Below are 17,533 nucleotides of genomic sequence, written 5' to 3'. Positions count from 1 at the left end.
TGCTTATTATGTAAATGATATGAAGCGTGTTGACGACAAGTAGAGGTAGAGTGTGTTAGAAGTGGCAAGAGTCTAGTAAGAATGGTAGTGGCATGACGATAGTACGTGGTAGGGTAAGCCTATACGTGACTACGTTATTAAAGTGGCAAAGTGGCATAACGTTATACGTTATTAAAGTGGCAAAGTGGTAGGTGTAAATAAGAGGCTAAGTGGTAAGGTGAGCAGGTTAGATAGTGGACTACGTGTCTTCGGATACGTATATGATGCATGTAGTGGTTGTATGATAAGTTGCTTGATTAACTAGAACTCATTCAGCGTGGCTGACTTTTAGTATGCACGAAGGTGAGCTGCTTTTGGAAGTTAACATGAGGATGACACATGGCATGGATTGAACGACTGGCATCTGAAGAAAGAAGAAAAGATGTTTTATAATATAATGATTTGTGCTATGATATCAAAGAAAAGAATTATTGTTTAGTAATAAACGGTCAAAGTTTTATATTCCGCGAAAGTTTTGATTAACTTTGATTTGTAGAACTGTGTTAATGAGTAAATCCGACGCTAAAGTAGGGCTACCGGGTACGGGGCCTTACAAGATAACTCAATAAAGTTTAATAAGACTTAACCAAGTATGTAGTTCTATTGTTTTAGAACTAACAACGTCCGTTAAGCGAGTGTTCGGTTTTGTCGGTCCAAACTTTGTTATGAGATCAAGTTGGATCAAACATTTTCAAGTACTTAAGAAAGTAATTAAAATCAGTTTATAAAGTATTTTTAAAGATTTATACACTTGATAGCTAAAAACACACTTGTGTGTCTTAAGCGAGTGAAAGTCGGTTTAGCTCGGTTTGGTTCGGTTTCCATCTCACAATAAGTTCCTAGATGGTTGCCACATACCCAAATATCAAAGAACTTGTATAATAATTTATAAATGATGGTACTTAAGTTTTACAACCAAAAAGTTAACAATAAATTCTTTAAACGAAAGTTTAGTTTTTGGTTCGGATCTTGTTTCGGTTAAGACCGAGGTTAGATTTCACAAACCCATAACCATAGAACTTATAAAAATGATTTTAGAAACTTAAATCTAACATAAAGCATGTCTAAACAATTATTTAACAAAACTAGTACATAAGTTTGGTTTACGGTTTAGAGCTATTTACGGTAAACTGAGGCTAGTCTCTTCAAACCCATAACCATAGAATAATCTGGAATAACAAAGCTCATTAAACAAAACAAAGCACACATAGTACATAGATGACCTAACTAGTCACAAACTAGTCAAAAACACATAGTATGTAGATGACCTAACAAAATCCTATTATATGACAGACAATCACCAAGGATAATGTGAAATAACAAGACTCATCAAACAAATCAAGCACACATATGCATCAATTAATAAAAACCAAATAGTTTACTGATTCATAAGACCATAACGAAAGCAAATCACAATCAATATCAAACATTAACAAAAGTTCATCATAAGCCTATGCAGCCTATAATGTTTAGCCTAACATCTTAAAATCAAACAAAACAATGATAAAAGAAATAATGGTGAAAATAATAGAAACAAAAGATTAAAGGCGATAAAACCCGTAGTCTTCGATCTTGAACGTAAAGCTCTTCACCGGTTGATTCCTTGCCCTCAAAACCACCAAAGAACTCCAATATAATCTCAAAGAAACTCCGAATTCGTCTGGTGACTGAAGGGTATTTTTTAGGTTAAGGTTAAGGGTGTTTTATATAGTGAAACAAGGCTTGAAGCCTGACTAAACGTGAAATTATCTAGAAATTGAGTCTCTAGGCGCCGCGCAACCAGGTCTGACCCCGTGGCCACGCGGCGCGTCGTACTCTATAGGGGGCTGACCGGCTTCGGCCGGTCCGACCGGTTCTCCTTCCGGTTCCTTTCCCGATGCGTTCCGACTTCTCGTTTAGGCTTATTTAGTTATTTTGACTCTTTTTTCGCCCTTTTCAACTACGATTATCTTCCGGAACCTACAAAACACAACCGGAACCTACAAAACACAAATATGTTAGTAGTATACAGATGTTAACTAAAAACGAACAAAAACTAATAAAATATTATATAAAATATAGAAGGGAAATATATATTTATCATTATATCAAACACGGAGGCACTTTTGCTAGTATGTAATAGAAATGGAGGCATTACATATTAAAATGAAGATTACTTATGTGGTTGGTTTCTTTCATGGCATTTAAACGCCAAGAAACGGGTCATTGATCTCACATTTATTTTATGCTAACGATGCTATCAAATATTAGAAAGTTAACCCGTATTTTGAGTTGTTTTTATCTTGTTTTAGGTCTTAAGGTAATTTTATAGAAATGCAAACTATATGGAATGAAGGTTGAGACAAAAATGTGGCTGAAATGGCAAGGATTTCGAATTGCGTTTCGGGTAGTGTCCCGTTTATGCACCTCGGGTTGCCGGTTCGTGCAAATATAGGCTTAATAAGGAATTGGAAGTCGATTATGGTAAAATTTAATCTTAAATGATCTAAATGGAAAGCCAAAGATATATCGTTTGAAGGGCGACAACCTTATTAAAGTCAGTTTTTGGCATCCTAGTTTCTTACTATTTGCCCTTGTTTAAAGCTCCTCTTAAAGTTCTCAAGCAATTGGAAAGTAGAGTTTTTTCTCAAACTAATTTTAATGGAAAAAGTATATACCATTTTGGTCTTCTTTAAAAAATATTAACTAAACTAGTGTTGGGTAGAAACAAGTATTTACAAATTTAGTGTTTTCCACTTATTTTGTATTCAACTTTTACTTTTAAAATTATTTTTCTATTTTTTTAATCTATTTTCTATTATTTAACATATTTCTTATAGTTAAATCTAATAAATTCAATAACTACTTTTGTATATATATATTTTTGTCAATAAATATTTTCTTTTCTTTATTAGTAACTTGTTCAAAATCTTTTTTCTTATTTGACTATTTATTTGTTTTCAAATATTTTCTTTGTCTTTATGTTACAATTGTTATTTTATTTTGTTTTAAATATGCGTATGTTACAATTGTACAGAATCCTTGTTATCCATCGATTTCATTAACTCGAAATTGACGTGCCCAAGTCTTGCATGCCAACGCCATGCATCATCTTTGATTGCAAACACACGGGAGCTCCAATCTTCATTCGTATTTTGTAGAGTCGGTTTGCGGATCTCTTGACCTTCATGAATAACCTACCGTTCTCATCGTACATGGTCAGAAGATCGTGTTTCATCTGAATGTCACATCCGGACTCCGTTGCTTGACCGAGACTTATTATATTATTTTTTAACTCCATAATGTAATAAATCTCGGTTAGAAAGTCTTGGTCACCCGATTTTCCTTGGAAAAGAATTGAGCCTTTTCCTTGATTTGAATAAATGACCCATCTCCGAACTTAACTCTCCCGGTTATGTTCTCGTTTAACTCTAAAAAATATGACCGGTTTCTCGTCATATGATTACTTGCCCCATTATCCAAATACCATACATCATCTTCAACCCGCTCGGTCTCGTATTTCTTTAGTATTAAGTTTTATTCATTTAAGAACACAACTTGATGCATATACAGGCTTCGGTTTTGTTAGCTTCTTGAACCTTTTGAACTTGATCCGGGCAACCAGATGCAAAGTGACCAAACTGGTCACATCGGTAACATAAAATCTTTGACCGATCTTTCTTCACCTTTATTTTCCACCGACTTGATGACCCTTGTTCGGTACTAGGGGTTCGGTATTGGCCATTAAAACGGCCTCGACCGCGACCTCGACCTCCTCGTCCCCCATTAGATTTAAAACTTCTATGACTTGATGAATCATATTTATTGAATAATAGTTTACCTTGGTCATCCCCTTGAATTTCTTCTTCTCGGATTCGCTCATCATAGGTTCGGAGTCGGCCTACAACATCTTCAAATCCCGTTTTATTGAGATCCAACACTTGCTCAAGTGAAGCAACCATGTGAATATACTTCGATCTTGGGAGACTTTTGAGAAACTTCTTTACCAACCTTGCTTCATCTATAACTTCGCTGAGAGCCACAGATTTCGAGGCAATGCTCGATAACTTGCCCGCAAAGTTATCTACGGAATCTGACTCGTTCATCTTCATATTGTCAAATTCCATTGACAAGGTTTGGAGACGTGCTTCTCTAACCCGTTCGGCACCTAAGTGTCGGGTTTTAATCGAATCCCACATAGCTTTTGCAGTTTCTTGATCTCCAATTTGCATGATCAAGGTTTCGGGTATGGATTGAAACAACAAGGCCATAGCCATGTCATTTTTGTCTTCATCGGAGACACCCGAGTTGATGGTGTCCCAAACTTTGTGAACTCTTAGGGCTACTTTCATCCTCATAGCCCACACGGTATAGTTCATTGCAGTTAACATTGGACATTGAACGGAAGATGGCCCGTTCTCTTTCCCCTTTGGTGACGTCGGTGGAGTCGTGTCACCCATGGCTACTCAAACCCAACTTGTTTGAATAAAGTAACAATTGAACGAACTATGCGATCGACAATGACAACAACTTCTTCGGTAGATCAAACCACCTTGTTCGATCAACCACGTTAACGACTTCCTCGGGAAATCAAACCAACTTGTTCGATCGAAAAACCTTCTTTGTTGTCGTTAATTATCGCATTCTTGAACCGAGCTCTAATACCAATTCAAGAATGATAAACGATAATTACCGCACAACTTAGAAATAACCGACTTATATTATAACCAGGAAATCTAACTTAAAAAACTGATTACAATATCTTTGGTAGTGATGGTGGTGATTGTTGTGTTGTTGTTTATAACACTAACTTTGTACATGTATTTATACTAGTAACCCAACTTAGTCACCAAGCATAATATGTGTCCACCACTCAATTTGGCCACCATGGTGAACTTGGGCAACAAGGTCAACTTGGCCAACAAGGTGAACTTGACCACCAAGCATATGGAAGAATATTTCATAATACAACTTAGACTTTAACCGACTTGTTAAAACCTCTTAGGCCCGGTTCACCGACTTGTGACCCAGAATAGAAATTAATCCAACATACTTTAGTTCTGTTGTGGGTTCGAGCGTTGGACAAATAGTACACTGATTTTCATTATAATACACGATAAGCAACCAAGATAACTAAGAAACCAAACAATATACAACTAAGATGAAAATAAATATGAGTTTACACATCAACATACCCAAAACAGGGCCCCGACCCCAAAACAGGGCTCGTGACTTTCAGCCCCCTTATAGCAAAGTCCAAGCTTCACCACTATGAATTATTCTATTATATGTACGCATATATATTTAAGATTCTATTGAACATAAATTAAACAATTACAAAACTTGGTTATTTTTGAGTGAATTTTTTTTTTCATGTAACCTCCTAAGTCCTAATTCAATTTAATTGGAAAGAAAATATCGCTTATTAGTAAACAAGAATACAAGATTCATATATGTTTCATTTACATGGACGACTTTAGGTGCTCTTCACCACAGGCAAGACACCCACAAATATTCACGTGTGTTCGGTAAGTTTTGTTTATTGTGCATTTTCTTGAAATATATTTACTTTTGGTTGAACCGAGGTTTATAAAGTTTTGGTGGTTAGAATTGTCATATTTGGAATTTGTGTTTGCTTTGCAACATTATTGATATGTGGTCTTTGAACATGTCTAAAGAATCTTTGTAACAGTTGGAAAATGATGATACATATATACGCCTATAATAGCGACTTAAGAGACGTGTTAATCTATATATGAAATTGTGTTTATGTTATCCAATAAAAAGTTGGTCTCAAAGTGTTCAATATTCGGTTTGGATTTAAAGAAACAATTCGAATGAACATAACTCAAATTATGAGTTAGAATTTATTTGTTCATATTTTGAATTTTTCGATTTTCAACCCGAGCCAACCCAAATTCAAGCTAGGCACGTCTCTAGTTTATTTTATATACAAACCCTATTTTTAAATAGTTTGTCTTGTACATTGATATATATTTGTGCAATTTATTTTTCTTCTTACAATTTGATTTGAAGATACATATTGTGCAATTTATTTTTCTTCATTTTTATAATGTACAAAATCGAGGGCTATGAAAACTAGTTTGATTACCCAAGTTGTGTCGACAATATTTTGCATATAAATACCATCCGTGTTACGATCCTGGTTTTAAAAAAAGCGAGAGACGAACAAAATCGATGAGGTCTAAAACCAAAGTGCGAAGCTCAAGGCACAGAAGCGAACGCCTTTTTTACATGAGGCGCAAGTTTATATATATATATATATATGTATATATTTAATATATATCACATGTCCTTAGCATCCTGGCCTTAAATTTAACTGTAAATAAGCATTATATATGATTTAATATATATAAATTACGTATGTGTAAACCTTAAAAAAACATGTTGTACAACATATTGATCGCATAAAAACCACCTGTGTACTAAAGACGCTCGCCTCAGCTTCCCTTCGACCGTTTTTTCCTAGTGCGCCTCACTCTCGCCTTTTAAACATTGGTCGCCTTTAGTAGGCAAAGGCGATGAGGGTTTCGCCTAAGGTCATGTCTCGCCTCATCTCGCATCAGACACACCTTTTTAAACCAAGGTTACAATTGAGTAAATAACTGAAATCAAACATGTACATCTTTAAATTTACGAATCAAATTCATAATATAATCAGACCACATAACCCTATGTCCCGATCAGTGTACTTAAATCATATGTATTTAGAACCACTTTCGACTTGTGACGCAACCCTCCCGTCAACCAGAATTCTACAAGCGTCATTGCGAAACTTGGGGAACACTCTTATCGGGACACTTGTGAACGTTACGAATATAGCGGCACTGCCACTCCAACTAGTTTGATGATTCTAGTTTGCTTCTATATAATGTATGAATAAAGGAAGATATTGACTTCTACAATATCCTTCATTTCGAATGTTTGTAACACCGTGTTTAGTGACGTAATATAATTCTATATATTGTGACGTAATATTAACTCTGCATAATGCATGAATAAATATGGATATATATTTATAATGTACTATTATGGCTTGTAGTAATTAAGGGACACTTTTATCACCAAAATTTAAGTTAAGTTTTTTTACGTAATAACGCAGAACATAATATAAATTTAAAAAGTAAAATAAGTCTAAAATTCTAGTGGCCGGTACACTTTAACATGCGAATTCCAATGTTTTCATGGCTTGCGACGAGGTGATCCACTATCTCCGTTTCTGTATATTATGGCTATAGAGGCATGCTCGGGTATGATGAAAAAGGCACTGAGTAGTGGTATGTCTAGGGAATTCTTGTTTACGCACCGTATAATGCTGCAACGTAGCCGATAGAATATGCCTAGTTAATGGGGTATGGGGCACTGGATTAGACAACCGGCGGGGAGGGGTGAAGTGGAGGAATTGTGCCATACTCACTAGCAGATTTAGGAATTTTAGTTAATGGGTGCCAAAAATGGTTAACCTATAATGAGTCATACTAAAACGGGTTAAATCAAAATGGGTTGGGTATAAAAAAAATTACATTAAATAAACCATGTGTAGAAATGTAAGCAACAAATTTCATCAAAACATAACAAACAAAATATATATTACAATTGAGGAAAACCTTCCATATTTATCACAGCTCAAAGTTGTTAATATAATAAATTATAAATAAAAAAATTATAAAGTTAATTGCAATATGGGGAGGTTGATGAACCATAGTTCCGCCACTAAAACATCTTTTTATGAGATAGGTACCGGGAACACGAACACGAACTAACATACACGTTAATTTGGCCAACACCCAAACACATTTGTTATTATTGAGAAATTTCACAAAACTCAATTACCATCTCTGACCCTTAAAGCAAGAGTATTAATAATCTAACCTATCACGTTTAAAATACGATTATAACTGCTAAATAATAGGACATAATAATTATGATTATATAAATAAAGCTATCCAACAACATAAATTGTAGTAAAGCAATTAATGAATAACAAATGAGCCCGAGATAAGCCTAGCCAAGCCCGAGTTTGTAAAATATCTACAAAAGGAGAGTTCGGGCTTTAAACATAAAGCTCAAAACAAATTGAACTAAAACTCAAGATCTTTGAAGTTAAACGAGGCAAGTTTGGCTTTAATCAAGTTTGAACTCGGCTTATTTACAAATAAAGAAACCAATCATACTTACTAAGAGGACATACAAGTGAAAAATTGTAAATATTAAGGAACAAATAAACACATGATTAACAAATAAACGTGTGTTGATGACGTCATCAACACACGAGAAAAATAACAAGTGTTGGCAAAAATAGGCTCCGTCAAGGGATGATTTTCAAAAATCACATGTCAAAATTAGGCTCCGTCAAGGGATAATTTTCAAAAATCACCCGCCAAAAATAGGCTCCGTCAAGGGATGATTTTCATAAATCACCCGTCAAAAATAGGCTCCGTCAAGGGATGATTTTCAAAAATCACCCGCCAAAAATAGGCTCCGCCAAGGGATGATTTTCAAAAGTCACCCGCCAAAAATAGGCTCCGCCAAGGGATGATTTTCGAAAATCACCCGCCAAAAATAGGCTCCGCCAAGGGATGATTTTAAAAAATCACCCACCAAAAATAGGCTCCGCCAAGGAATGACTTTTTAAATTCATCCGCCAAAAAAAAGGCTCCGCCAAGGGATGATTTTCAAAAATCACCCGTCAAAAATAGGTTTCGCCAGGGGATGATTTTCAAACATCACCAACCAAAAATAGGCTCCGCCGAAAGATGATTATAAATCACCCGCCAAAATACAAAACCACGACATTCAAAATATCGATTAATGCTTGTTAACTAATTGTCGGGAAGAATGGTTTTCATTAACCAGACACCCAAATAGACAATATTGGTAAAAGACGAGCGAAATATGAACGGCTGAAAAATACAATAAAAGCCAAAAGCCCATGATAAGTCCACAGCCCCCCTTTATAAAGGGAAACTATGGACTAGGGGGACTTTTAGAGGTAGGGTAAACCCACCATTTAAGTACAATGCCCAAATCAAGCGCGACCAGAGCGCTGGGCGGAACACACGACGAGAGTAACTGCCACGCGCCAAGGATAACACATGGCGCTAAAGTGGTTCCTTAAAATAATACACATTCCCTACCGCCTAGGGAATGGTACCCGCAAAGGTCTCACAAGCATGAGACAAAAAGGTACAATTTACATGAGAATAAACACCCAACCAATGGGGACCGGACAACACACGAAGGACATTACAAAATAGTACGAAACGTCCTTGTCAAAAGGCCATGATGCCCATCAACTTCCACCAACCTCCACGATCACACGAATGGAGAATATTATTGGTGGAAAGACACGACAACGTGGTTGACCATTCCCTCTCTCTCCTCCGGCTATAATTACCAGTCGATCTCCGAACGGTAAAAGAGATACTCTCTCATATTCACTAAATATATTCCATGCTATCAAATACTGATTTTCACGCTGGAGAGTGGTTACGAGAGAATCCCCTCCATTCCTCGTAACGAGCACGGTGTTATGTTTTGCAGGATACGCTCATCTGCGCCAAGAAGGTTTTATACCAATCGTGGGGAATACTTACCCAAACCCCTCGGACTAACGTGTTAGACCTTGAGAGGTGGATTTGTGTTTGTTCAGTACTATACGAAAAGTCAATTTCAATTGAGAGTTTGATTCACAAAAGTATTCCTTTCTTTAACTAAGAAAACTAGTTTGTTAACCCTAGTTGTGCCAATACCATGTTAGATGTAAATACCATCTGTGTTATGATCGAGCGAATAACTGAAATCAAACATTAACTTTTGTAAATTTAAGAATCAAAACACAAGCCAAAGCGCAAGTAACTGTTCCTTCTGTTGTTAATGTGGTTGGAAATGTATCATGTACCGTGAATGGCAATGTCGTAGTTAATGGAACAATCCCTATTCCTCCCTTCCCAAGTAAGATCACAATTCTAGTTTTATATTCCATATTCTAGTCGCATCCACGGGCGGACCTACCCTTGTGGTATGGCGGTCGGTATCCCCTGTAAAAAAATAATACTATTATAGTGTAAATAACCTGACCGACCCATGTATGTATATACTGATAGTCTAGTAAAAACAGTTTATGAAATATCACTCCAAAAGCTACTTAATCTATTTTTTACTTTTATGGAATAAGTAATTAGTTAATTAACAGTTGAAATATATAACATAAAGTGTATGTGTGTATGTGGTTTCAAAATATTTTCTTTTTCACAGATGCTCTTGTCACACTATCATGTAATGGGACTGTGAGAGACGTTGGCATAACAAGTACAAATGGAACATTTAGCATCCTTGCGAGTACGACTAATCTTACCAACAATATCACCGCCCTTTTAAGAGATTGTAGGGCAGTTGTTGCTACACCACTTTCGATTTGTAACGCAACCCTCCCTTCAACCGGAACTCTACAAGCGCCATTACAAAACTTGGGGAACACTCTTATCGAGACACTTGTGAACGTTACGAATATAGCGGCACTGCCATTCCAACTAGTTTGATGATTCTAGTTTGCTTCTATATAATGTATGAATAAAGGAAGATATTGACTTCTATAATATCCTTCATTTCGAATATTTGTAACACCGTGTTTAGTGACGTAATATAACTCTATATATTGTGACGTAATATTAACTGCATAATGCATGAATAAATATGGATATATATTTGTAATGTACTATTATGGCTAGCAGTAATTAAGGGACACTTTTACCACCAAAATTAAAGTTAAGTTTTTTTACGTAATAATGCAGAACATAATATAAATTTAAAAAGTAAAATAAGTCAAAAATTCTAGTGGCCGGTACACTTTAACATGCGAATTCCAATGATTTCATGGCTTGCGACAAGGTGATCCAGTATCTCCGTTTCTGTTTATTATGGCTATAGAGGCGTCATCGGGTATGATGAAAAAGGCACTGAGTAGTGGTATGTCTAGGGAATTCTTGTTTACGTACCGTATAATGCTGCAACGTAGCCGATAGAATATGCCTAGTTAATGGGGGTACGGGGCACTGGATTAGACAACCGGCGGGGATGGGTGAAGTGGAGGAATTGTGCCATACTAGCAGATTTAGGAATTTTAGTAAGTGGGTGTCAAAAATGGTTAACCTATAATGAGTCATACTAAAAAGGTTTAAATCAAAATGGGTTGGATGAAAAAAAATTAAATTAAATAAGCCATCTATAGAAATGTAAACAACAAATTTTATCAATACATAATATATATTACAATTGAGGAAAACCTTTCCATATTTATCATGGCTTAAAGCTGTTAGAAGTCTCTCATATTTGGTCTAATATTTATAATAGTCAATTAAACTCAAGAATTTATCACTATATTAATAACAAATTAATGACCTGGTTAGACAATTAAATAATCTGGGCTTAACGTCAATTTGTGAAAAACAAAATTAAACTTGCATTTGACAAGTTCGGCTTAGAAAGTTGGGTTTAGGGCACTAGAAAACATAGATGTGGCACTTGGGGTCTTTAAACATAATATATTTTAAGTTTATTAAAGAAAATACGAATTTGAGGGAATGCCTACGCTCCCCCTTGACCAATCACTGTATCTGCCCCTGGCGCCTGTAGCTACTGCTTCTATGCCTCGATAAGGTCTTCGAGTTAGGGGATACTGTAGCATCCAGGATGCTAGATGAAGTAAACGGGTTTTTAGTTAGAAGTGTAAAAAATAAATTGGCTGGCTTTATTGGTGAGACTCCAGAATACATGTTTGTTTGGAATAATTGAGTTCCGACGAAAGTGAGAATGGTTTTTTGGAGGGCTGTTTTAGATCAACTCCCATCTCGGGCCTCATTGACGAGGAGGAATATAAATGCGCCGATTCTGCTTTACCCTTTCTACGGGGAGGCTGATGAACCAAGTGAACACATCTTTCTTTCATGTGGGCTGGCACATGAACTCTGGCAGGTAATTGCAATATGGTGCAAGATTCCGAGTATTTACGTGTTTAGTATTCGTGGTGTTGTTGATCAGTGTAAGTATTCAAAATTCACAAAAAGAAAGGCAGAGGTATTTCATGCGATTACGTTGATTGCAATAAGGGCTTTGTGGAAAGCGAGAAATGCGTTGGTTTTCAATGACAAACTGGCTCTAGTGGTTGATTGGTTGAAAGCAGGGGTGGCAGGGTGGTCGACGGCCACAGGCCCGACACCCCGTTAGGCCTGAAAATATTTGTTTAAAAAATTATATTTATTTTTATTAAAAACAATATGTATGTTTAATGTTTAAACTTAATTACATGACCACTAGCTTGGTCTAGTGGCAAATGGATATTACTCTCAACCAAAAGGTTATGGGTTCAAGTCTCATTTGAGATATGTTTAATTCTATTTTTATACAAAAACTTTTTACACAACCCAAATTATAACCAAGTAAACCTGTATAGAAATTTAATTGTTTAAAGCAACAAAATACTCCTTTTAATTAATGCCCAAAAAAAAAATTCGTCTTCGGTCCAAAATTCTTTTTGCTTTCTTGGAGCCGGGCCTGGTTGAAAGAGTTAAAGTGTTGGGGTTCTTGTGAATTCGGAATAGATCGAGGTCAACATCGGTTTCATGGGAGGATTGGAAAATATTTAACATATAACTGTGTTTATTTGTTTTTTGTGGTGTATTTTTACTGTATGTTTGAACTTCTTGTTCTTAATTATATTCCTTTTCGTTGGTAAAAAAATACTTTATGCGAAAAAAAAGAAAGTAAAACAAATACATTTTATTGGTATTAATAAGTCATAAATTAAAATTGGGTACATCTATACATAATTAACAACTAGTGGTGTCACGTGTCACAATTTTATAAGTTTAAATTTATTTTTGCTGATATTCTTATTTTATTCCGTAAATTTGGTGTGAAACGAAAGAAGATTTGATTTGGTATATATAAAGGATTGAGAATGAATTTTAATAATCAAGTTTTATTAATAGCCTAACGGTTATATATGATTATATCCGTTGTCACCAAGCAAGAAGCCACTGAAGTACTCACTGAGCTAGAAGCAAAAGAAGTGGTACCCGCTGATCCAGCTTAACCTTAGCTCTTGTCCCGACCCATAAAGTAAGCAAAAGAAGTGGTACCCGCTGATCCAGCTTAACCTTAGCTCTTGTCCCGACCCATAAAGTTAGGGCCGACCCAACAGCATATCAAACCTAAGCTAGGGCTTTGGGTCCCGAAATATTCAAGGCCCCCATTTTAAATAGAGTTATATATATAACGTATATAATAGACAAAATGGCAAAAAACGTCCTTTATCTTTGCACGGTTTTTCAATGGATGTCATTTGGCAAACTTAATGACATAAAACATCCTTTATGTTCAAAAAACGTTGCACCGTTCATCCTTTTTACTAACGAGGGTTAGTTTTCTCATGAAATCCAGTCATGTACACCTCATGTGAGGACAATTTAGTCTTTTTACCCTCTCAGTAGTTATTTGTGTAATTGACTTAAAATCTTGGACTTTAAATAAATAAAAGTTTTTTTTTTCTTTTTAACCATCATCTTCTTTACCAAATATTCATCCTCTCTCTCCCACCACCACCATCACCAACCACCAGCACCATCTCTGGCTACCATATGTTCCACCATCACCATTCAATCCACCGCAAAGGACACGACCACACCACCACCGAGCTTCCGATGCAACAACCCCACCACCACCGCCGACGCACATCACCACCCCTCAACCTCTCCGTCAACCACTGAAAACTATCCACAGCTTCCTCTATACTCACTCACAACAACACCATAACAGATGCTAAAACCCCCAAATTTCCACAACCAATTTCCGAATTAGGGTTTCCAACCCATAAACCTAGCTATTAAAACAAGAACTTGTGGGATTAAATCAGAGCTATTGAAACATGATATTGTAAACCCGTTGGCGAATGGAACCATGGTGGATGATGATGGGAACATGGTGGCTGAGATTGAGAGGATGTCGAACCGGCCGTGGAAGGTGACGGTGCCGCCGGAGGTGGTGGTGGTGGGTTGCCAGAGTGACACGTTTGTGACAGTGCCGGAGCCGGTTAAGATACATAACCCGGTGTTACGTTTCCGACAATAGTTGTTAACGGCGTCTGTGATGTCAGTGGCGGCTGGGAGTTCAAGGACGTATTGAGCCATGGCCGGGTATGGTTCTCGGGTGATGATAATGGGTGGTTTGGGATTGTTTTTGGACCCGGGTGGGCGGCTACGTGGGCGTTTGACGGATTCAGTAGTCGTTAGCGGTGGTGAAGGCATCTTTTTTTTTTTTGTTTCGGGTTCATCGGAGGTGGCTGGTGATGGAGTTGAAGGTTAGAGAGAGGGAGGGAGATAATTTATTTTTAAATATTTTTATTTGGCTCAAACTTTAAAGATTTCTACAGAAATAGTCCCTCAAATAGTAAAAGTCAAATTTACCCTCATATGCTTTGCACATAACTGATTTTAACGATAAATTTAACTGGGTTAGGGGTAAAGGACAAAACGTGATAATGTTTTTAATCATAAAGGATGTTTTCTGTTACTTGTTTCGCTAAAGGACATCCACTGAAAATTCATGTAAACATAGAGGACGAGTTTTACCATTTTATCTATATAATACTTGTTTTGGATTTTCAAACAACACACTGTTCTACCGCGGTGGTATTATGCCTCCATCCGTTTCTTGTTAGTGTTTATGACCAGGGTTCGATTCTCCTATGCTACCTCTCTCAACAGAATTACAATTTTTAAGAGCCCCCTTACCTCATAATAGAATTAACATTTTTAAGAGCCCATGAAATAGAACAATTAAAGCCCAACATATACATATATATATATATATATATATTGTCTCTCTATTATATTTATTTAATGTACCTCTTTCCTAATTCTATTACTTTGTTATTAATTCAATAACTGAGTATATGTGATTATGTATTACAACATAAATAATAATTTAAGCATATGTTCCTAATTAGCGATCAAAACTTGTTTTGAGCTCATAAGGTTAATATTTGATACTATCTTTTCTAGCATATTTTTTCTCAAAATTAAAATGATATATATGCATCAAAATTATAAACATCAATGTTAAAAAGGACCAATGTGTGTTATTTTCAACATATTATTATATTATTGTTTGGGTTTTTTTAAGAGAAAAAAAACCATGTACTAGGTTATATTATAAAATAAAGTATCTAAAAAGAAATGAAATTATTTTAGTGAAAAATTTAACTATTCATTTAATAGAACGTGAAGCAGGATGAATTTTTTTTTTGAAATTACAACTTTAAATTTATTAGGAAGGGCCCTGATTTTTTACTCGCTTTAGGCCACCAAAATCGTTGGGCCGCCTGCATATAGTGCAACCTACTCGCTAAAAGTAACCTTGTTCGCCCGGTTAAAATTTTGCATATTTGATCCGTTTTGGTCATTCAGATTTACCCTCAATCACTAAAATTTTTGGATCCATCACCGGAGATTCATGAATTTATTTAAATGACCAAAAAAGAAAATTAAAAAGTTATACAGTACATCTACGAGCCAAATGAAAAATAATTTGTATAATCATATATGAGCAACAAAATAACTTATAACTTTGGAAATTATGCATCCAATTAAAAAGGTGAAGTTTATTGTATTTAGAGATTAGGAAAATGTTGAACAAAAAAGTAAAAAAACTGCTTAATATGCATAATTAGGCCATCTCACCATCATTGCAATTTGAGACAGCTCCGGCATGAAAACATCTTTTAATGAAACTGGTACCAGGAACAGGACTACGAACACGAACTCATAGACACGTTAATTTGGCTAAAACCCACACACGTTTGTTATTATTTAGAAACTTCACAAAACTCAATTACAATCTCTAAACCCCAAAACACAGATATTTATTATCTAACCTATCAGATTTAGACTACAACTAGGATTGCTAAATAATATGACATAATAGTTACACTGACAATTAAATCTAAGCACATTTAATTGTTTATAGTTATCCATTCTTTAAATCTTGTTACTTTACCTTGCACGTGTAAGGCCTCGATCCAAGTGCCCTACTTTAGCGTTGGATTTAGTTCTAAATATTATAGTGAATTAAAACTTTTGCAGAAACATTAAGCTTCAACCATATATTACAAAATCATTCAAATCCGTTCATCATAATCAAACTTTTGTCTTAAAACATAATATAAAAGTCATTTTAAAACATCATAGCATTCTTCTCAAGATGCCAACATATTCGGTAAAATGCCATGTGTTTTCATTCAAGCTAGCTGCCTTAGCCTATTTACCTACGTGCATACTAAAAATTAGCTACACTGAGTGAGTTCTAGTTAATGAGTCAACATACATTACATTCACATACTTTACATTTTTATCCTTCTTCCATACATACATTCATTCTTTCTTTCAACTTTTATACTTTCTTTTGTTAATATACATAGTGCATACATAACTATCTCTACATTTTAAAAAGCATTTCACCCTACATACATCGGATATTATTAGGTGTAAGGCCCCGTTCCTGATGTCTCACTTTAACGTTTGATTTACCCATAAACACAATTCTAAACATCAGAGTTAAATAAAACTTTCGCGAAATAATAAAACTTTCGTAAAACATTACATAATAATTCATAAGTTGACTTAATTAACATTCTTGTCTTTCAAAATAAACGTCAATTAACATTCAAACATCATGAGTCTTCAGATGCCAGTCTCTTATTCGCCCACCATGTGCCCGCTCAAGTTAGCTGTCCCAATCTACTCACTTGCATGCATACTAAAAGTCAGCTACGATGAGTGAGTTCTAGTTAATTAGGCGATATACAACACATACACATATCATACATACATACATATCCGAAGATACATATCCATACTAAACCAGTTACCTTTCTAACATACATTCATGCATACATACTACTACCTACCTCAGCCTACTGAGAGTATATTCATAGTCCGCCGTCTATACCTATACTCAAGGTCGTGAACACGTAAAAGGTCCGCAGTCCTTACATATGTCCACCAATTATGGTACGTGCAAGGTCCGCAGTCCTTCCCTATACCATCCAACATTAACAACAGGTATCAGTTTTTTCTCCGGCTCGGTGAACATACCTATATGTTCATAGTCCGCCATATTAACAACATGATGTTTGGTAATACGGGCAATTTTTCAACGGGCCGCGGGGTGTCGTCAGGGCATAATTATTGATCCGATTCTTTCGTAGGGTTATAAAATATTGTATGAAAGTCACCAACACCGAAATTCTCATCCGATTCGGTGGTTCGACCCATACTCAGTTTTTTCTCAGACTCGTGAACATACCCTTTAGCAATACTGGCAAAATTTGAAACGGGCCGCGGGGTGGCGTCAGTGCATAATTATTGATCCGATTCTTTCTTAGGGTCATAAAATATTGTGTGGAAGTCGCCAAGACCGAAATTCTCATCCGATTCGG

At 35.8% G+C, this 17,533-nt stretch overlaps 1 protein-coding gene and 1 pseudogene across 1 annotated transcript; one reads left to right on the top strand and one right to left on the bottom strand.

Annotated features, from left to right (window-relative positions):
- The first annotated feature begins 5,484 nt into the window (after nucleotides 1-5,484).
- Nucleotides 5,485-10,707, top strand: LOC143573476 (phylloplanin-like). Its single transcript, XM_077058344.1, has 3 exons — nucleotides 5,485-5,546; nucleotides 9,869-9,993; nucleotides 10,297-10,707. Exons 1-3 carry the CDS (start codon nucleotides 5,485-5,487, stop codon nucleotides 10,578-10,580), a joined length of 471 nt encoding a protein of 156 aa, XP_076914459.1. The 3' UTR covers nucleotides 10,581-10,707.
- A 3,185-nt stretch (nucleotides 10,708-13,892) lies between these two features.
- On the bottom strand, nucleotides 13,893-14,342 carry LOC143573475 (AT-hook motif nuclear-localized protein 17 pseudogene; annotated as a pseudogene).
- Between the last annotated feature and the right edge of the window lie 3,191 nt (nucleotides 14,343-17,533).

The sequence above is a fragment of the Bidens hawaiensis genome, unplaced genomic scaffold (assembly GCF_021521415.1).
Source record: "Bidens hawaiensis isolate Kalapana, Puna unplaced genomic scaffold, B.hawaiensis_p1.1 tig00026434_1, whole genome shotgun sequence".
NCBI lineage: Eukaryota > Viridiplantae > Streptophyta > Magnoliopsida > Asterales > Asteraceae > Bidens > Bidens hawaiensis.
The sequence above is the reverse complement of the archived record's forward strand: the minus strand, read 5'-3'. Positions and strand labels throughout refer to the sequence as shown.

Excerpts from the sequence above, each read along its gene's own strand:
- LOC143573476 (XM_077058344.1), top strand. The coding sequence starts at position 5,485 with ATGGACGACTTTAGGTGCTCTTCACCACAGGCAAGACACCCACAAATA. Across the intron at positions 5,547-9,868 it reads CAAATATTCACGTGTGTTCG|AATCAAAACACAAGCCAAAG; the intron begins GTAAGTTTTGTT and ends TGTAAATTTAAG. Across the intron at positions 9,994-10,296 it reads CCCTATTCCTCCCTTCCCAA|ATGCTCTTGTCACACTATCA; the intron begins GTAAGATCACAA and ends TCTTTTTCACAG.